The sequence below is a fragment of the Juglans regia genome, chromosome 4, assembly GCF_001411555.2.
Source record: "Juglans regia cultivar Chandler chromosome 4, Walnut 2.0, whole genome shotgun sequence".
Taxonomy (NCBI): Eukaryota; Viridiplantae; Streptophyta; class Magnoliopsida; order Fagales; family Juglandaceae; genus Juglans; species Juglans regia.
The window spans coordinates 1,944,855-1,967,200 of record NC_049904.1 but is presented as its reverse complement, the minus strand read 5'-3'; the positions used below and the strand labels follow the sequence as shown (position 1 = coordinate 1,967,200).

The 22,346-nt window shown below is 32.8% G+C and overlaps 3 protein-coding genes across 4 annotated transcripts; 2 read left to right on the top strand and 1 right to left on the bottom strand.

The window, feature by feature from the left end:
* Positions 1-15: 15 nt before the first annotated feature.
* Positions 16-864, top strand: LOC108995095 (30S ribosomal protein S31, chloroplastic). Its single transcript, XM_018970597.2, has 3 exons — positions 16-256; positions 329-393; positions 507-864. Exons 1-3 carry the CDS (start codon positions 88-90, stop codon positions 627-629), a joined length of 357 nt encoding a protein of 118 aa, XP_018826142.2. The 5' UTR covers positions 16-87; the 3' UTR covers positions 630-864.
* Positions 865-1,891: 1,027 nt separating this feature from the next.
* On the top strand, positions 1,892-6,410 carry LOC108995129 (uncharacterized mitochondrial protein AtMg00810-like). The gene is made up of 3 exons (XM_018970632.2): positions 1,892-1,909; positions 3,827-4,682; positions 6,358-6,410. The coding sequence occupies exons 1-3, from the start codon at positions 1,892-1,894 to the stop codon at positions 6,408-6,410; spliced, it is 927 nt and encodes a 308-aa protein (XP_018826177.2).
* Positions 6,381-9,318, bottom strand: LOC108995110 (lactosylceramide 4-alpha-galactosyltransferase-like). 2 transcript variants are annotated; one of them, XR_004801318.1, is made up of 3 exons: positions 7,735-9,318; positions 6,896-7,257; positions 6,381-6,810 (listed from the first exon to the last, which is right to left on the bottom strand). XR_004801318.1 is itself a non-coding variant. In XM_018970611.2 (2 exons), the coding sequence occupies exons 1-2, from the start codon at positions 9,031-9,033 to the stop codon at positions 7,216-7,218; spliced, it is 1,341 nt and encodes a 446-aa protein (XP_018826156.2). In that variant the 5' UTR covers positions 9,034-9,318; the 3' UTR covers positions 6,568-7,215. The 2 variants fall into 2 exon arrangements, 1 of the variants encoding a protein (XP_018826156.2); XM_018970611.2 differs by having other exon boundaries at positions 6,568-7,257.
* Positions 9,319-22,346: the final 13,028 nt, after the last annotated feature.

Genomic DNA, 22,346 nt, shown 5'->3' with positions numbered 1-22,346 from the left:
TCATTTTACAGCAGTCCCAGGAGCTAAGAAGCGCCCACAGAACCAACCTTATCCCCCCCCTTCTCTCTCTCTCTCTGGTTCTCAGCCATGGCGTCTCTCGTACTCGGAGCTGCTCCTAGTTTTACCCATTCACTCATTCTCTCGTCTCGAACTTCTTTCTCGAAATCCGAAGCCCTAGGCGTACCGCTCTCCTCCTCTTCGGCTACTTCTCGCTCAATTTCGGCTATATTTCCTCCTCCTCCTCCTGGCTTTTCAGGTAACCAATTATCAATCTCTCTCTCTCCCTCTTTCTCGACCTTTCCCTAATGTTTTCTTTCTACCCGTTTAGTTTACTGCGGAAGAGGCGATAAGAAAACGGCCAGAGGAAAACGTTTCAATCACTCCTTTGGCAACGTATGCCTCTTTACTAATCATTGTTTAATCCTACTATTCTGCTTTGAATTTTGTAGCTTTTAAAAAAACTTGATTTCAAATTTTTTTTTTCTTTTTGTTGAAACTGTAATCAGGCGAGGCCACATGGCAAGAATAAAGGGAGAGGACCACCAAGGGTACCGGTTCCTCCGTCTCCACCCAAGAAAGATCGGTTCGAGAACGATGAAATCGTCAAGATTGAAATCGATGAGTTCTAACAATGGCTGATAATGTTACTTTACTCCTATGTTTAAGTTGTTTCTGAACCTCGAAATCTTCTGAAATTGTTCTTTCTATTGTCACTGTTGATTGTATGATTCACAAATTCGCTTCCTTCATCTCCAAACTGCTACTAATCTATGGATTTTTTCTAGAACATGCTGGGATTAGGATACTACTTTGTCCAATAATGTTACATTAGTCTTTCACTCTTGGCATTCTATTTCCACTTAACATGCTGGCTATTCTGTGATGCAACTTGCTGGTGTTTGATGTTAACTGGGAAGCAAGGAGACAACTTGAATCTTGTGCAATGATGATCTTCTAAATCATACCTTCTTTGGGGGCTTAACTTTACCCATATCAGAGGGCAGAGAGTAGTTTTAGCCATTGAAGTTTGTAATGTATTGTTGTTGGGTCTAGAACTGTCAATCAGTGTCATGGCTACAAACAAGTTTTGTTGGTTTTGGTGTGGAGTGCATGTCAGCAGCTTTGCGAACGTGTCCCTCCGGCGAGGGTTTTTGTGTTTGGGTAGATTCATCCTCACATTTAGCATATAATTTTGCTTTGTTGGTTGGTCGCTTGCTTCTGATAATTGAGAGTCAATCCTATCTTTGCTACTTTTTCCCCAACCTGGACAGGAACACTTGGTCTGTATTTATATTAACCCTAGCCGTACGGAGGTATTAAAAAATTCTAATAATACTCTGTACACTACGCTCTCCTCACTCCACTCCGCTTCACTTCTGACATCAGTCTGCTTTCTCCGTATGCATGTTCTACTCGATATCAGTCACATACTACAACATATTTAATGAGGCTCTTATATCTTAAGAAAGAGTTTCCCCAAGTGAATAGGCTGATATATTAGTGAGAGGTGACGATTCTCCGTTACAATGCTTGTAAGAATCGTTGACCTTTCTCAAGTTGTCAATTATAGAACAAATTCAGAAACGAATATTTTGGTATTAAGATCACTTGTTCTGAAACAAAGAAGTCGCAATTCTTCTGGAACAGAAAAGGAAAATTGCGGTTCAACAAAGACTTTGAAACCTCAGAACTTGAAAGAACTCATTCAGAAAAGAAAATAAGAAGGGCAAGATTGTTATTTTCAGCCTACAACCAAGGATAGTCGCCTTGAAAATTTTGAGGGGGAATAGGAACTGTGGAAGAAACCAATTGAAGGGAAAATGTCTATTTTATTTATTTATTTTTTTTTAAAAAAAAAAAAGAGAATTATTTTGGGTTGAGGGAACAAACGATGCATTTCAAGAATAAGGTACGTGTTGTAAATACATGGAATATATTTGATGGATGACTATTAGAATTCTCTCATATTCATATATCTCTATTTTCCATGTTCATGTATCCCTTTGATTCATGTATTGTTATTCTCTAAGTTTATGTACTCATTTAATATCATGTATCCTCTATGCCTATAAATGGTTTTTTGAAGAGCATTTGTAAGAGAAATAATAAAGAAATTGAGAGAAATAATATTTAGTTCTCGAAAAATTTAAAGTCTTTTAATTATCTTGTTACTTTTCTTTAGTTTCACAACAATACGTAGGTGGTCACACTTTTTCTTTATTAGCATTCTTTTTGGTTGGACTATAGATGTAGATTTTGTCGCCTCGATATTCATGACTTTCTTATTTCTATTGCTTCTCTCTAAATAGGTGTGACTTTTTGTATAGCATCTCATATACTTGGATTATGCCTATTTATATCAATGTAATTGTTTACTTATTAAAAAAAAAAGTACTAAGTGGTCGCAGTATTTAGATTTTAAACCATTATGACAGGTTTGAAAAGTAAGATGAGAATTTTGTATTTTGTTTTAGAGTTTAAATATTATGTTTTAATATTATTATTGTTTTAGAATTTGAAAATTGTGAATTTGGATTTAAAAAAATTGAATTGTTTATTATATTTTGTATAGAGATTTAAAAAATGTATAATAATGAGATGAGATGAGAATTTTATATCTAATCTTACCCCCAAACCTACCCTTAGTGTCTGAGATGACGTTAAGTAGCAAAGCTGTAATAATGTCATGGATTATGCGGGGGTAGGCGACACCGAATTTGCGACTTTGTCCAATCTACCTAAATATGTTCCTTATTAAGGTTTCTGCAAAGACATGTGACCAAGAGATACAACTACAAACCTCAACACCAAAATCTAAGGTATTTTTAAAGTTAAGGGTCTTTGAATCCAAACATCTTTGCATCAAAACAATGTCAAGAATAATCTTTCATCAAAACATCTTACTTTAATTCTCGAAACAAATGAAAAACAAAAAAAACCTTCACAAAACTAAAAAATAACTGTTCTTCTCAAACATATTTTCAATGGAACTCACCAACTTTTCAAATCCCAATAAAAAGTTTTCAAACATATTTTCAAGAAACCCTATTGTCTCGGCTTGATTGAAAAGTTTTTATCTAATCTATCTCATTTTTTTTTAAACATCATTTAAATACAAATATTTTTAAACTACTCATTATAATTTTTTAAATTAATCATTATAATTTTTTTAAACTTTGAAGTAAAACATAAAAAATAATTCAACTTTTTTAAATTTTAAATTAAAATAATATTTTATCAATATTTTATCCTTATAATAATTTTTATTTAATTTTTTTTCTTATTTTAAAAATCTAATAAATATTTAACTCAAATTATTTAATTATTATTCTCATCTAATCTCATTCTCAAAACATTCCGGATGGTGTCGTCCTGGTTAGGAAGTCTCTGGCGTGTTTAATGAGTAAGAAAAATCTTTGTTTCTATTTTCTATTCAAACACGCGTTCCTTAATTACCTTATACAACATTAATTTTAGCTTCTCCGTAAAGATACCTTCAATTATTATGTATCCATGGACTTGACTATCCTAAATGTTTGGTTCTTCTATTACTATACTAACAAATTAGATAAAGGGCAAAAAAAAAAAAATTTTGAAATACTATAGAGGAAAGAATGAAATTGTTTATTACAGATCCCATGATTCTCGCCTATTCCCATCAGTTTTGCTATTAGAAAGATTACCACATATTTGTTATTAATTGTATAGCCGTTTATGATATTGTTTCCATGTATATCATTCATTTGTACAACTATATATTTTACACAATACATCAATGAAATAAAGCAAGTTTATTCAGTAAAATCTTTTCTTAACATGGTATCAGAGCCAGGTTATCTATTTCAAATCTATTATTTCCACGCACTTCAAAACCAAGGATCTTGGCCCTCTCAAATATTTCCTTGGCCTTGAAGTTGCTCGATCCCCTTCAGGCATCTTTCTCAATCAAAGAAAATATGCCCTGGACATCCTTGCCGATAGCGGTCTTCTTGGTTCGCGACCTGCTTCCTTTCCTATGGAACAAAACTTGAAGCTCAGCGACACTGATGGTGATCTTCTTCCTGATCCAGGCTCCTACCGACGATTAGTTGGACGACTCATTTATCTCACCATCACCAGACCTGATATTGTTTTTGCAGTGAACATTCTCAGCCAATTTATGCATGCCCCCCGACTTCCGCACATGACAGCTGCCATTCGTGTTCTTCGCTACATTAAAGGCACTCCGGGTCAAGGCTTTTTTTTCCCTTCCTCCAATGATTTGCATGTTCATGCTTATACTGATTCTGATTGGGCTAGTTGTCCTACCACTCGCCGCTCCACTACTGGTTTCTTCATCACTCTTGGTTCTAGTCCCATTTCCTGGCGTACTAAGAAACAAACCACGGTTGCTCGCTCTTCTACGGAAGCTGAATATCGCGCCATGGCCGTCACCACATGTGAACTCGTTTGGCTTCAGCAGCTTCTTCATGACCTTGGCATCTCTCACACCGACCCCATGATTCTCTATTGTGACAATCAGTCTGCCCTTCACATTGCTCAAAATCCAGTTTTTCATGAGCGCACAAAGCATATTGAAATTGACTGTCACACTGTTCGTGACAAACTGCGTTCGGGTCTCTTTACCACCGCTCACCTTCCCTCTTCTGAGCAAATTGCCGACATCTTCACCAAAGCCTTGGGTTCTGATCTATTTCATCATTTATCTCGCAAGTTGGGCATTACGGATCTTCATGCACCAACTTGAGGGGGAGTATTATAGATCCCATGATTCTCGCCTATTCCCATCAGTTTTGCTATTAGAAAGATTACCACATATTTGTTATTAATTGTATAGCCGTTTATGATATTGTTTCCATGTATATCATTCCTTTGTACAACTATATATTTTACACAATATATCAATGAAATAAAGCAAGTTTATTCAGTAAAATCTTTTCTTAACATTGTTGTAAAAATTTGAAGTTTTATATTTATGGATATGAACTTTCGAAATTATTTCAAACTTTATGGTCATTTAATATAGGATTGGATAACACGACTAAGCAATTAGAACATTTATCTTTTAAAATTATAAGATTTTGAAACATTTGGCTTAACATGGAACTACTTTCAAGAAGAGTAGCAAATTGTCAATGTCTCTTTTTTTTTTTTTTTTTTAACACCCCTTTTAATGAATGATTGATGGCTGATTTGGATTCAGAGATGAGATTGGATGTTTTAGATAAAAAATAAAAATTAAAAGTTGAAAAAAATATTATTAGAATATTATTTATTATTATTATTATTATTTTGATATTTGAAAATATTGAATTGTTTATTATATTTTATGTAAAAATTTGAAGAAATTGTAATGATGAGATGAGATGAGATGAAATACTTTCTGAATCTAAACGGCATGAAACATCAATGTCTTTTTTATTTTTTGAAAATGCTAAGATATACTATCATAATAACCTATTTGAAATTTTGAAGGAAGAAATATTGAGTTGCTACCACCACCAACCATCTGATCTCTCTGGATGCCCTTTGTGAGATGGATTGACTACTCGCACGAGGTGGTTTTGCAAGAAGCTGTGAGAATCACAACCTAACTAGGGTGGCCAGTCACCCATGGGAGGTGGCCCAGTCCTCATCTAAGCTTAAGGTTTATTGGACCACCATTAGAGAGATAGGTGACCACCTCTTTATCTTTTACTAGTTCTCATCTTTCTCTCTTCTCAAATCCCACCTACACTCATTTCCATGAACACCCCAAACCATTTATGATCGTGATCGTTTAGATCAGTGGCCACAACACCTCAACGATCTACATGCATGTCCACTACCCTTCGAATCTACTCTCTCCAATCTATTCAGAAAATGCAACAATGTGAGACAAGGATTCCAAATCATTTGTTTCGATTGGAATTTTACAAGGCATATCTCAAAACAAGTTTTAACTCTTCATTTCATTGAAAAATCACATTTGGTGACAATTTCTTGGCCCCATGCCAAGGAACATATATGGGACTCATCCATTTTAATTGACCATTTCCATTTTGTGTTTTATTGTTTTTTGCTTTGTATTAATAGTTTTAATTGATGTAGTTTCATCGGATCTACTTTACAATAAAAGTAATTGTATAATCTGACGAACCATATCAAGCCACGTCAGTTTGTGAGATTACTTTTGTGAAATCTCTTTGTGACTAGAGTATTTCTCTTGGAATTTTTGTACTTTCCTTTTATTCAATATAACTTTGATATTGCCCATAAAAATAAAATAGTAGGGTGATTTGTTGACTTTCTTAGAAGGTGTAAAGGATCCGATTTATGGGGTACTAATTTAAGATATATTCTTTTCAAACATTATAGTGCAAGAGTTTGGAACATTTGTCTCTCAGAATTGCAGTGTAGTCCTTGGATAATCAGTCTTTTTTTAGTGAGAAAATTACTCTTCTGAAAAGGATTTGTTGCAAGAAAATGTCTCTCTTGGCCGGCTTTCACAGTTTTTTATGGGGATCGTTTTAGCCGTCCTAGTTCCTTCCCGGTACCGCTTCCTCTGTTGTTCAGCTACGTATTCATAAAAAGGACTGCTACTTGAACAGCTCATGTATTTCAAACGTATAACAAAATCCTTTTAGACTATGTCGATATCAGAGATAACGGAAGAGAAGGATGAAGAGGCGTCTCCTTTCATTGACAGAGGCGCTCAAAAGGAAAGAATCAGGCGGATTTTGGAGCACCAGAAATCTTTGTATTGGAGTTCGTCATCATCTTCTTCTTCTTCTTCGTCCTCGTCTTCTTCAGCTTCTTGTTCTTCGTTCTCTTCATCCCGGAAAAGTAGCAGCTTGTTAGATTTGATGAAAGGAGGAAACACATCTTTGAGGAGATTATTTGACATGGAGCATACCAGTTTGGCAAAGTGTTTTGAGGAGTACAGCGGCTCCCCTATAATAAAGCCTATACCTTTGTGGGTCAGCGATTCAGACTATGAAGCTCCTGATCCATGGGCATCCATCAAGCAGTTTGGAGCCATCCATGATCCTGGAACTGATGCTCAATCTAAGCTTGCTTCAGAAGGCAACTTCAAGGATAAAGAATTTGGCTTTGGGAATAGGAAGGTCAAACATAGCAACCGCAAATTGAGAAGAAAAAAGTCATTTAAGAGATTGCCTGGATTTGGGTTTTGGAGATGCAGAGGATTTAGATTCGGGTTGAAATTGAGACGGCTTAGGATTCTGATATGTGGTAGGATTTTCTGATATTAGTGATCTGCAGGGTTTGTAAATCAAATTTTGAACAACTTGTAAGACAAAAATCCATGTGTATATGTGTGTTAGAATAGGGGAGGATGGGATTTTACTGTCGGTTTAGATTGGGAGATGAGTTGATATCATCTCACTACTATTCATTACTATTAACAAATTTCAACTCATGAATTTCACTACTATTCACAAACCATCTCAACTCATTTCTGAATCTAAACGGGTAAATCGATTTACAAGAAATCTCGAATCAGACTATTTGTATGTACTTCAACACAAGAAATCTCAAATGGGTTTTTCCTATAAGATATTTACTATCAAATAATCATCAACAAAAACGTCAAAAGGACTTCACAAAGAATAAACAAAACAAAATAAAAAAATACATGCCAGCAAAGAATATGCTCGCTCCTATTGATTTCCCATCTCACAATTATTGAGGAAGAGTAAAAACTTACAGAACTTTTCACTAGGAACCATTTACCTTGTTGCAAATGACACAGTGATCTGAGATTAATCTTCCAAGGACGCTTCCCTGTTCGATTGTTAATCTGCTTGTTTGCTTGTTCCATAGGTGTACTCCATAAGTCTCCTCACTTAGCTGAAGCAGCTTGGCTTTTACCCATCTCAAATCATTCTGGTTTTTTGGCTTTTGAAAAAACCTTCTTATCCTAATCCAATCTGCAGGATAGAAGGCCATAGGGGGCAAGACACTGAAATTATAACCAGGTCTCATTCTTACTCTCTCAACCACCCTGGAAACCAAATAGGGACCATTGTGACCCCATTTATTCCCATCAAAAGTGTATGCAAATTCCTCCATGAATTTGAGCAGTAATGGATGATTCATATCAAACACCAAAATCGCATTATTCAACCTTGTCCATTTCCTAGACTCCACGTCAATACTCTGTGCTCCAATTGAGTTCTTCAACCCAGTAAAAGGTTTTATAACAATGAAATCGGTGTCCAAGTAGACACCTCCATACTTGAACAAAACTGCAAGTCTCAACAAATTAGATAGATTCTGAGCTAGTGAGATCTCACCAGGGTCTTTTTTCCCACTCCTAATCCCATCAAACCAAGTTTTAGCTGGGGTCCCCTTGAACAGAAATGCCAGGTCCGGTGTCACAGCTTTCACTTTCAACCCCCGGTCGAGAAGTGGTTTCAGAATCATGTGCCCTTGTGCTGAGTCCATGCTTCTTGACAGAATCATCAAACACCCACGTGGGTGGACCTTGAAAAGGCTCTTCATAGCCAAGAACTCTCTTTCTCCAAACCACTTTGCTGGTGCAATCCATGTCATGAAGAACTGAGCCTCGCAGCTATCACGGTTGAAGAACTCCAGGACCCGACCATGAAACCTTCGAGTGAAGTTGTTTGACTTGAAAATCTCAAACTTTGGTATGTTTTTCCGCAACCACTCAATCCTTTCCTGTTCTGAGACATTGAAGGGAGGAACAGGAAAATGATCCTTATCATCGTCAACTCGATCATCATCACCCTCTTCTTGAATGGAACGTAATTTTATGGGATTGATGGTACTTGATTTTAATATTGCTCCTTGATCAGCTCCTTCATGAGTCCCTAGCTCCCCTTCAATTTTCTTATGATCAGTATAAAACGCATGAACAGACTTGTGGGACATCTCAGAGACGATACAGACTGTGTAGATGATAAAGATCAACACAGCGAGCGTGATGATAGAGAAGAATCGGGATTTGGCACGGCTAAGGATGAACATCTGGTAATCAAACATCTTTCTTGTGAATTTCTTGACCATTGTGTGACAGTTTCAAGCTGCAACAAGCTAATCACGTGGAGAAACATACCGCCAAAAGAATTTTCATGGTAGTCAGAACAAAGATGTTAACATTAAAGAAGAAAAACATATGTGTCTACAAAGCCCAAGAGGATGGTTATGAGGAAATTGATCTTTCTGGGTAATGTTGTCGAAGCTGATTTGCAAGCAGGTCTTGGGTCCAAATTAAACGTTAAACGTTTACTTTGAAACTACATTAACGTCTTCTTTTTTCCCTCCTTGTATAGTCAAAACTGGACGATTCAATATTAGCTAGATAGCCGCCGGTGGCATGAAGAATATTGCTGACGTGTATATATATATATACACACACACTTGAGGACATTAATTAAACAAAAAATATTCACAACCTCCTAACACTCCACACTCCACATTATTTTTAATTTTTATTATTTTTTTCTTTTATTAAATATTTATTATATGAATAATGAATAAAAAATTTGAAATAATTTAAAAAGAATAAACTCAAAAAAAAATTTAAAAAAAATATTAAAAATTTAAAAAATTTAAAAAAATGTGGAGTGTGGAGTGTGGTGGAGGTTGTGTAGCAATACTCTTAATTAAAAGGCTTAAAATATCTAACATTAAAAAAATAATGCTACCTATAATTATAAAATATATAAATACAGCGCAATCAATTTGAAAACGAGTTAGATATATTATTTATAAAAATTAATTTCTTTTATGTGAATATCATATTTATTTACTTATTTTAAAAAAGTTATAGATATTTACATATTTTATAATCATAAATATTATTTTTAATAAAAATAATAATAAGCGTCTATTTTAATACTTTAATTATTAATTGACTAGCTAGCCAGCAGGTTTTTTTTTCTTACAATTTCCGCGTTTATTTCTATAATTCAAACTCTTCAGTCACGTTATTTGATCGATCGTACGTAGGTTGCACGCCAAAGTCTTAATTTTATGTGAAGTTTAAAAAAAATTAATATTAAACAATTTAATATAATAAATAATTCATTACAACTTTCTCAAATTTTCACTCAAAATATAATAAACAATTTAACTTTTTCAAATCTCAAAATAACTTTCACAAATTCTCACTTAAAATATAATAAATAATTCAACTTTTATTCTACTATTCATAACACATCTCAACACATCTCAACTCATGTCTGAATCCAAACCACTCCTTAAGTTACGTTTGAACTTATATTCTAAAAATATTAATTAATCAGTAGTTCTAATTGTAAAATGCAAGAAATTTTTTTATTTTAATCTATTTAATTAAAAGTTTTTATATTGCACATAATTTACGTGACATAGTTTAATCTAAAAATTAAATTTTGGAAAACGATGGATCGGAGTGTCGGACAATTTTAATATTTAATTAGCTAGTTAGGAGCTACGTACAAAATGATCATATCATATATAGTTTTGAAACAGTAGTAGTTTGGTCACGTTAATGTTAATGGTACATATCAAACTGCATGTTAATGTTGATATTGAGTAATTGACACAGTAGAAATAGGATCTAATTAAATGGAAATTAATATCTTATTATTTCCTTATTTGCTTTTCACATGTGAATCTTTGGAACAAGGGCAACTTGCCAAATGCTGATCCCAAGCATGGAAAGAGAAAAGGGCAAAAGGCCAGAAAGGTCTATTTCCTTTGATGTTAACTAATAACTATATATAAATGAAGTATGAACCATAATGTTTTTCTTATCATCATATATTTCTTGTACATGGCATAGCCACATACTCATGATGATGATCTGTCATTGAAATTCTTTAAAAATACTTATTATTAATTGAGAAATATATATTTATTTTAATTAAATAATGTTTTTCTTATCATCTTATCTTTCTTGTACATGACATAGCCACATACTCATGATGATGATCTATCATTGAAAATCTTTAAAAATACATATTATTAATTGAGAAATATATATTTATTTTAATTAAATCTTGACTTCGAACTCATGATTTCTATTATGATATTACGTAAAATTATTATTTATTTTTAAAAAATTAAATTAATAAAAAAAATATAAATTTAATTATCTATGTTATATTGTTAACCTGTGTCAATAAATATCACTTTAGATACAATAAAATAAACGGCGGATTACCCACCTATTCCACAATGTAGTATAGATAATTGGATAAAGACAGGTTAATAATAAGATAAGTACTACAGTCACAAAGAAATTATATAAAAATAATCTCACAAATTGATATAGTTTCATCATATGATCCGTTAGATATAACTTACAATAAAAATAACTTTATAATCTGACAAATCACATTAATCCACATTAATTTGTGAAATTATTTTTATGTAATCACTTTATAATTAGAATATTTTTCTAACAATAATACCTAAAAAGTAGTACTTGGTGTAGGATTAATATATAGTTGAGTGCTAAATGCTTTTTTTTTTTTTTTTCAATTCGTAAATAAAAATTAGTGACGGAAATATAGTTTTTAATTATATTTATTGTTGTAATATATATATATTTTTTTTAAATATCATTTATTTCCTTAGAACATCTCTCGACAGTTACCATATTAATCCTATTAGATGGCATGAAACGGAGTTGAAAATACCTTTTCATATATAATTAATTAAAATGTGTCACATTAATAAATATAATTAACAATTAAAAAAATGCGTAAAATAAAAAATAACATTACTACTTTAGTTAACAGTAATGGCTTGCCAATTCCTCGTCGTTTCCTTAATGTTCTTAATTTGGTCCCCCAACATACCTTTGAATTTAGGAAAAGTCTTCTGGTAAGCGATTTCACGTACTAATTTGTGTATTAATATTAAATATAAGATATTCGTTTAATAAAATAATATAAATTAAAGATAAAAATAATTTTTAAAAGACAGATAACTTCTTCTCTCAAATTTTTTTTTTATAATAAAATAAATTATGTGAGTGTTGGTACACAATTTTATGCACCAAACTGCTTGTATGTTCTTATCAGATCTTATCTTCGTCATGCCTCCTTAAACTCATGATAGAAAATTACCATTACTCATTGGACGGTGCTATAGTTACCGCCAAATTCAACTGAAAATCTGTTTCAATAAGGCTATTTGGTTTTTTTAATTTTATTTTTTTTTTCATACATATTTTTATATATTTAAATATTTAAAAAAAAATTTTACAACAATATTAAAAAAATATTTTCTTAATTATTAATTAATAAAAAAATTATCGAGACCCCGAAACATATCATCGGGACACCAAGCATTTTCCTTGCTGGTTTAAGCAAAGATAACACGACTGTTTTATCGCTTTCGCAATGAATAGCGTCACCCTCACAAGATGTACTTCCTGCTATGAGCAAGTTGTGATAATATCATGATCATGTCGATTTCTTGCCAATCAGTATAATATTCCAAGGGTAGGATTATAGTTAATTCCCTTATCAAAACACAAAAGTCTTGGGTACTTCTACAGTCATGTTAATTTATTTAACAAATTGATGATGACACGGCTGCAAATCTTCGAGAAGTTTGAATCCAAGTAGCTGTCATCAATTGAAATCTACTTTACTACTTTCAGCGCAGAGACCACAACCACCTCGTTGCTTTCTTTTCAAAAATATGGCTAACTCAGTTTGCATTTAAAATTTACTTCAACTTATCTTATTTTATTATTATAATTTTTTTAAATTTTTATATAAAATATAATAAATAATTTAATTTTTTTAAATCTCAAAATAATTTTTTTAAAAAATTCTCACATAAAATATAATAAAAATATGAATTATTTATTATATTTTATGTGAAAATTTAAAAAAATTATAATATTGAGATAAGATGAGATGAACCAATTTTTGTATTCAAATGGAGCCTTAAACAAAACAACTATTTTATAAAATTTAATTTATAAATTGAAGTAACTTAGGTTGCATTTGAATGTTGAGATGAGTTGAGATAAATTTTATTTTTTATGAATTGTATTGAGTTAAGATGGCTGAGTAAGTTTTTTGAAGCCTACCTAAGATGAAAAAATATGTGTTTAGATATTAAGATAAGTTTAAATATATTTATTGGAAGATGAAAAAGGTTATGGGTTCCGCGTATAGGAGTGTAACCGATCCGATTTGGTCCGATTTTGAACAAAATTTGAGATCGAACTGGTATGTACTGGTTTTGCATTTTCAATAACCGATTCCGCACAGGTTACCCTCCTAAACTAATACTTCCAGTTTTACCAATTCTGATCTGGTTCGATCCGATTTTTCGATTTTAATATATTATAATATATATTATAATTGTATTATAAACTATAATAATATAAAATTTTAAAATTTCATATTATATTAATTAGTAATTTATCATATAATATAAAATTATTTAATATATAATTATATATTATATATAAAAATTATATAATATAAAAAATTATAATATATATATGAATCGATCTGGTTTGGTCCGATCCAGTTTTAGAAAAAGAAAAACAGGAACCAGACCCATTTTGATTGGGTCTAAGAAAAATAAAATCAGTATCCGACCGAACCAAATTCGGTACATGACCCAACCCACCAGTTCAGTCGGATTTGGTTTACCGATTCATTGATTTTTTTTTTACATCCCTACCTGCGTGTAAAGAGATTTTAAATTGAAAAAAGTTGTGAGTCCATATATAAAGATGTCTTGAGTTGAGTAATGTTTTATAATTTAAGAATTATTTATTTAGATGTTGGGCTAAACTTAAATTTAAACTCAATTCAAATGAGCTCAACTGTCATGTTCCAGACGTAGCCTTAATATAAAACTTTATATTATATCAAGTCCCAAACGTTATAAAACGTAGCCTCAATAATAATAAATTTGTTTATAATATAATTAAATTATTTTATATCAATTTAAATTTTATTTTTATAAAATTTTTATATTGACCGAATATTTCTAACTTAATTATCTTCCTCCAATATCCTTCTAAAATACTTGCTTTTAATAATTAAAAAAATGGCTTAAAATCAATTACCGGTGAGTCGGTGACAGATGTATGGACAAATTCTGAAAGCGTGTGAAGTAAGTCTTTTTTGAAGAAAAAAACATAGAAAATGAATGAATACAAATCGACGCAAAGCACAACAGCCACTTACGACGAAGCCATTTCAATTTGCCTATATATCTTATAAAGGAATAATAAATTCCTATCCCCATCCAACTATCAACATGCTTACGCACAACCACCAATATTTAAGGGTGAGTTTGGATGTTGAAGTGAGTTGAATTGAGTTGAGTTGAAATGATAAAATATTATTAGAATATTATTTTTTAATATTATTATTATTTAAAAATTTAAAAAAATTAAATTATTTATTATATTTAGTGGTTAAAAATGAACGTTTTTCATATAATTATAAATTGTATAAATATTATGTATTCTTTTTAAAATAAAATACAATCTATTATTAAAAAATTAATTTTTTTTTCGTGAATTGTATGTACTTATTTTTTTAAAATAATTATACGACGTTTACATACTCTATAACTACAAATAAATGTGATTCATTAGATCAGTTCATGTTGATATATATATATATATATATATATATATATTATCTATATATCCACGCGTTGTTAATTAATGTAATATAGTCTTTTTGAAGCATGATTGAGTGCTTTTCAGGTCAATGGTCGAGATTGATGGCTTCCTACTATTTCTCAGCAACATTTTCTTGGATTATGTAAAAATAATTAAAAATATATATATATATTTTTTTTTTGAAAATAAACCTTCTTGTATTCAATTCAAATTGTAACTGTATTACAATACATTTTGTCTATCCTTAATTGATTCGTAATATACTCAGGGCCCTCCTCAATCCAATACAAATCACTCACCCCATGTATAGCCCCTTTTGCAAGTTGATGAGCCACCTCGTTTCTCTCTCTATGGGTAAAGCCAATTTTCCACTCTGGATAGCGCCTCGGTTTCTGTTGCAGGTCTTCCACCAGCTGACCCAGACTTGAGTCATTCCTCTCTCCCATCTTCACGGCATCAATCACACTCTTTGCATCCCCTTCGATTATGACCTTTCTCACTCCCAACTCTTCACATAGAACCATAGCCTCCCACATGGCAGAACACTCAGCCCCAAAAGCACCTAAGATAGCTTCTCTGCTAATTGATGCTGCAGCAAACACCTCACCCCTTCCATCTCTTATAATCACTCCAATACCCATCTTTTTTGAAGGCACATTAACAGCTGCATCAAAATTAGCCTTTAATATCATATCCTCAGGTTTCTTCCATCCCCTATCACAGTTAATACCACCATCTGCAGCACTTAGATTTATTTCCTTCTCTTTCTTCCTTCTTGCCCGATTGAATTCCTCATATCCTTCTACTGACCACTGAATCACCCTTGCTGGGCTTGAAATTTTTTTCTCAAAGACCACTTTATTTCTTCTATGACATATATTCCTCATTATTATTACCAAATTCTCTATGCTTTCCATCGTGAGTTTGCTGTACAGTTCCCTCCATAACTGGAAAAAACTTTCCACACCCACTCTCCATTTTTGCACTGGGCTTCCCTTCTCTGCCCACACATCAGTGGCTGCTGGACACCACCAAATAGCATGCATAGTTGATTCTTCATCACTTAAGCATATTGGGCACAAGCCATCTGTCACTATTTTTTTCTGCCATAAATTATGCTTTGTAGGCAGAATATTGTGAGTAAGTTTCCACAAAAAGTGTTTCACAGCCCCTGGGACATTCAATCTCCATATCTGCTTCCATATAGCTTCCTCTCTGTCTCCCTCAGAGGTTTCCCCATCCCCCATCCTTCTAACTTGCTGCAACATATGGTAGGCACTTCTAACAGAATACTTACCATTTCTAGATTGGTCCCAAATTAGTCTATCCTTTGCACCCAAAGGGCTAACAGGCAAAGACAATATCATTTCAGCTTCATCTTCATCAAAAATCTGTCTCACCAACTCCATCTTTCATCCTTTAACTGAGCCATTAATCAACTCACTCACTCGAGCTTCAGCATTTAGCATCTTTACTTGAGATTGAACACAGCCAGTCACAGGTTTAGGCAACCATTTATGTCCCCATATATGAATGGATTCACCATTACCTACCCTCCATCTCATACCTCTCTTAATAACTCCCATAGCAGCCCACACACTCCTCCAAATGAAATATGGACATTTACCCAAAGGGGCTTCAAGGAATGAAGAGTCTCTGAAATATTTATTTTTAAAGATTCTAGCCACTAGAGAATTAGGAAATTTGAGCATCCGCCACCCTTGTTTGGCAAGCATAGCCAAGTTAAAATCCTCAAGTAATCTAAAACCCAATCCACCATACATTTTACCCTACCCCAATCTACTCCATTTCCACCAATGGATTCCATCCTCTTTTTTATGTTGAGGCCACCAGAATTTAGCAAAAAACTGTTCAATTTCCTCACACAGCCTCTTTGGTAACTTGAATACACACATAGTATATGTGTGGATGGCTTGCAACACTGCCTTAATAAGAACTTCCTTTCCAGCTTTTGAAAGAAAAGCATTTTTCCAATTTTGAACCCTATTCCACACCCTTTCTTTAAGGCCCCTCAAAGCATTATACTTGGATCTTCCCACCACAGCTGGCAAACCAAGGTATTTTTCATAATTGTCACAAATATTGGAACCAGCTTCATTGAATATCTCATTTTTAATACATTCCTTCGTGTTTTTACTGAAAAAGATAGAGGTTTTTTCCTTATTTAACTTCTGCCCCGAGGCCTTTTCATAACATTCAAGGATGGAATACATGTTCCTCCATTCATCTACTGCAGCCTTCCCAAAGATCACACAATCATCTGCAAACAGCAAATGATTTACCCTTAAGCCCCCTCTAGTTGCAGCCACTCCCTTAATCACCCCTTCCCTTTCAGCTTTCTCAAATAAGTGGCTTAATCCTTCTGCACATATCAAGAGCAGATATGGAGATAAGGGATCTCCCTGCCTTAACCCCCTCGAAGGAATGATTTTCTTCCCTGGTTTTCCATTAACCACCACCGAAAAACTAACAGTTTGGACACATAACATAATCAGTCTAGTAATTTTCTCCCCAAAGCCCAATTTGAATAGCATAGCTCTTAAGAATGGCCATTCAACTCTATCATAGGCTTTAGACATATCAATCTTTACAGCCATACTACCAGACTTTCCTTTATGCTTGGTTTGCATTGAGTGAAGTAATTCAAATGCAACCATAATATTATCAGAAATAAGCCTATCAGAAATGAATGCACTTTGTGTTAATGAAATAACATCAGGTAATACCTTTTTCACTCTATTTGCAAGGACCTTGGAAATCAGCTTGTATAAGACGTTACAAAGGCTAATTGGTCTGAATTCCATCACAGTCATCGGCATCTTGACCTTTGGGATCAATGCTATGAGTGTGTGGTTTAAATCTGCCCCCATGTTACCCCCATTTAGAAACTCCAACACTGCCTCACTAACATCAGAGCCAATTGATTCCCAATGCCTCTGATAGAACCCTGCCCCAAAACCATCTGGTCCAGGAGATTTCCAAGGAGACATTTGTTTCAGTGCCATTTCTACCTCCTCTCTTCTAAAGGTTCCTTCAAGGCCCATTCTTTGTTCACTAGAGATTTTAGGCTCAATATCTGAAATGCAACATTCAATATCAGCTTCAGAGGGATTACTAGACGAGTACACTCCTATAAAATACTCTCCAAAAGCCTCTTCGATTCATAATGAAGGGCAATATTGATTATAATGATTACGTGCAACTCTAAATATGTTGTACATTTTATCCTTTTTGTTAGATTACAACTTACGCGTCACAGAATAAACATTAACTGGATGTAAGGGTGTAAATTTAAATCAAAAAATGGGTCCGATTTTAATTTTATGATTTTTCAAATCGGATCGGATCTGTTGATAAAATATATATATATATATAAAATAACATTTTATATATAAATTGTATACAAAATTAATATTATATAAAATATTTTATACATATAAGTTTTATATATAATATATAATTATATTTGAAATTTTTATATATAATATATAATTATATATCATTTATGAAATAATTTTATATTATAATTTATAAATTTTAACATAAAATGTTAATCTTAAATGTGAATATTTGTAATTTGTTTGATCATATGCTATTAATATTATTATATATAAAATAATGTTATTATAAAATAAAAGTTTAATCTTAAAAATGAAAATTTAATTGGCCATATATTATATAGCTATACTAATATATAGTTTATAACTAATACTAATATATAACTATAATAATATTCTAATATTAATAATATTATATAGTCTAATAATTTATATAGCTATACTAATATATAAGTTTATAACTAATACTAATATATAACTATACTAATAATCTAATATTAATACTATTATATAGTCTAATAATTTATATAGCTATACTAATATATAAATTTATAACTAATACTAATAATCTATTATTAATACTATTATATAGTCTAATATATTATAATTTATATAGCTATACTAAATTACTAATATATAAGTTTATAACTAATACTAATAGTATAATATAGACTATAGTTATACTAAATCATTAAAACCTTATAACTAATTCTAATATATAGTTTATAACTAATACTAATATATAACTATACTAATAGTCTAGTATTGATACTATTATATAGTCTAATATATTATATAGCTACCCTAATATATAAGTCTATAATTATTTAACTAATACTAATAGTTTAATATAGACTATACTTATACTTAACGAAAACGATAACGACGGGAAAATCTTCAAGCATCTAACACTGCAAAGTGCACGATCAAGCCTAGCCCAGCTTCTTGCCCTCCTCCCTGACCATTACACCAGAGAAATTGTTACCACTAAATGGTACCTCAATCAAACCCCCCTTATCAAATAAACGTACAGAATTCCTCCATAGCACCAGGAAGCCATAGATGAACCCCCCCCCCCCTCGGGGCGTCTCTCCCCATTATTTCGAATGACATTAAAGTCACCAATTACAATATGTGGAAACTGCAAAGAAACAAACGTCAGGATCTCTGCCCATAATGATCGACGATCTGAATAAACACATTTGGCATAAACCACCGAAACCACTATTGAAGAGTTTATCAGTAATGTGATTTGTTGACTAGATGCCCCTAGTATATTTATTTGATATTCCTCATTCCAAAACACCCAAACCTTGCCTGATTGATCCGCATTTGAGTAACATTGATGAAACCGCAACATATTTTTCCAACGAACTAAATGTCCCTCCTCCCGAAACGGTTTAGCAACCACTAATATTTTTGGATTATACAGCTTCAGCAAAGACCGAAGTCGTTTTTTCGAGGTACCTAGCCCCCGAACATTCCAATATAAAAATTTACCAATCATAAGTCCAGTCTCGAGGGCTAGCTTGGAGCCCTGGAAGAACTACGCAACACACGACCGCTAACCACACCCTTTGGCACCACTTCCGAATCTGAAAAACCATCTCGATCCTTCCCTAGGTGTGGCAACCCCACCTCTCCATCGGACCTTGATTCCACCAAATCTTCAAATTCTTTAAACACAACTATCTAAAAACACTCATCCACAAAACTCACCCTCTTTATTCCTCGGAACCTCACAATCCCCAACCTACCCCTGTTCTGCACCACACATTTTTAAAGACACACCAGCTTCCTCCAGATCTGATGGATTAGACACATCATTCGCATCCATCCCACTCGACTCCCCTAACAACAAACATCCAGTTGCAATTGTGGATTAGAAGATAATAAATTAATAAACCCAACCTCATCCATATTATCAACATTCTACGAATGATCTAACGACATCTCCCCCTCTACAAAAGAAGGTAACTCAGTCACCGGAACCCCCTCACCCTCAACACTCAAAATTATCGGCTGCTTGACAAGACCATCTCCTTCTTGACCCTCAGGTTCCTTCTCAGAGTTTTCTGGACCAGTTGTAATTTTTGGAACCCAATCCTGCTTAACTTTTTCTTCCTCTCCTTTACCACTTTTTGAGAAGCCTTGCATGTAAATAGATTATGCCCTTGCACCTTACATTTAGAACAAAAAGCCGAAAGCGTCTCGTAGATTACCTCTTGTAAAAAACTCGTAGGATTCTTTAGAGTGCCAATCCAAAAAGATTTTATAGGAACCTAAGATATATTCATTAGAACACAAAGCCTAGCCCCATCCGTTCTCATGGCGCAACGAGTAGCATTGTCTCTACGTAGGAACATACCAATCAGAGCCAAAATATTCTTCAAGAAATCCTCATGATAGAAGTTAGGCAGCAAACCAGGTAATGTAATCCATACCAGCACCAAGGATGGTTCCGAATCCTTGTTAAAATCGATCGTCCACTGGAATGGCCTATAACCAATACCATCAATCTCATAACTCTCCCTAGACAATGCTTTTACAAAGTCCTCCTCATTAGAAAATCTCACAAAGACATGCCTAGCTTTCCTCATAGCAGACACGACTGGTTGGTGCACCAGCCCCCAACGACCGTGAATGAACATCCGAATCTTATCCAACGATGGTCGTTGGCGTAGAAACTTCAATACAATAGCAAACCTAAATGGAACCGCCGACCGTTCTAATTCTTCCTTAGAAAACTGAACAAAAACTTCCCCATTAACAATTTTCGATTGAAGAAACGGAACGCACACCTCAGGAAGGGCCTGAGGAGACTTAAAAACTAGATCTGCAAACGTCCGAAACCCCCCTGCCAACGTCCAAGGGCCCTGACGACCCCCGACAGCAGCCATGCACACAGCCACGCAAAAACCAAAACCCTAGCAGAGAAAATTTTTTCCTATGCCACATCAGACCTGCCCTCTGATTGTTTTAATTTTATAATACTAATATATAGTTTATAACTAATACTAATATATAACTACACTAATAGTCTAATATTAATACTATCACATAATCTAAATATTATATAGCTATACTAATATATAAGTCTATAACTATTTAACTAATACTAATATATAACTATACTAATAGTCTAATATTAATACTATTATATAGTCTAATATACTATATAGCCATACTAATATATAAGTCTACAATTATTTAACTAATACCAATATTTTAATATAGATCGTAGTTATACTTATACTAATATAATTATACTAAATCACTAAAATTTTATAACTGATACTAATATATAGCTTATAACTGATACTAATATATAACTATAGTTACTATACTAATAGTCTAATATTAATACTATTATATAGTCTAATATATTATATAGCTATACAAATATATAAGTCTATAACTGTTTAACTAATACTAATAGACTAATAGTTTATTATAGACTATAGTTATACTTATACTAATATAGTTATACTAAATCATTATAAGTAATGCTAATATATAACTATATTAATAGTCTAATATTAATAGTTAATACTATTATATAGTCTAATATATTAAACTATAATATATTAAATCAATTTTCCAAACCAACAAAAAAAGTTTTAATTACCATTTAAAAAAAAAAAACACATTGAAAATATTAACTCAATAGGAAACGGCGTTGTTTCCCCTATAACTAAACCCTAATTCCTAAAGTCTTATTCTCCCTCTCATTTCGTTTTGCGTCATTCTCTCTCTCGTCCACTCACAGCTCACTCTCTCATATACGTTTCTGCCTCGCGGCCTTGCCCCTTCTCACACTCAACTCTCTCGTCTCTCAACTCTCTCGTCCCTCACTCTCTCTTCTCTTAGTCTCAACTCTCTTGGCCTCACTCTGTCTCTCAGCCAAGTCTGCCCAGTGCCCCCTCAAAGGTTTTTTTTTTTTTTTTAAATTACATACTAGGCTTTTTGTGACTGGGTTTTGTGATATTAGGATTTTTGTGATTGAGTTTTGTGATATTACGATTTTTTTAATCCAAAATTTATGATTTTTTGTGATTATGTTTATTATTATGTTTGTGATATTAGAGTTTTGTGATTGAGATTGTAAAATTACTTTGAAATTATGATAGATGATATTTGTGATATTAGGGTTTTTTGAATCCAAAATTTACTTTGATTGGGTTTTGTGATTGGATTTGTGAAATTACATTGATAGGATTTTGTAATTTTTCTACTTGAATAACATCTGTCATGTTTAATGTTTATCAATTGGGGTTAAGAATTTGAATAAACTGTGAAGGATGAACAATTAAACCATTTTTTTTTTGTTTTCTTATAAACAGATTTTTAATGATAAACTA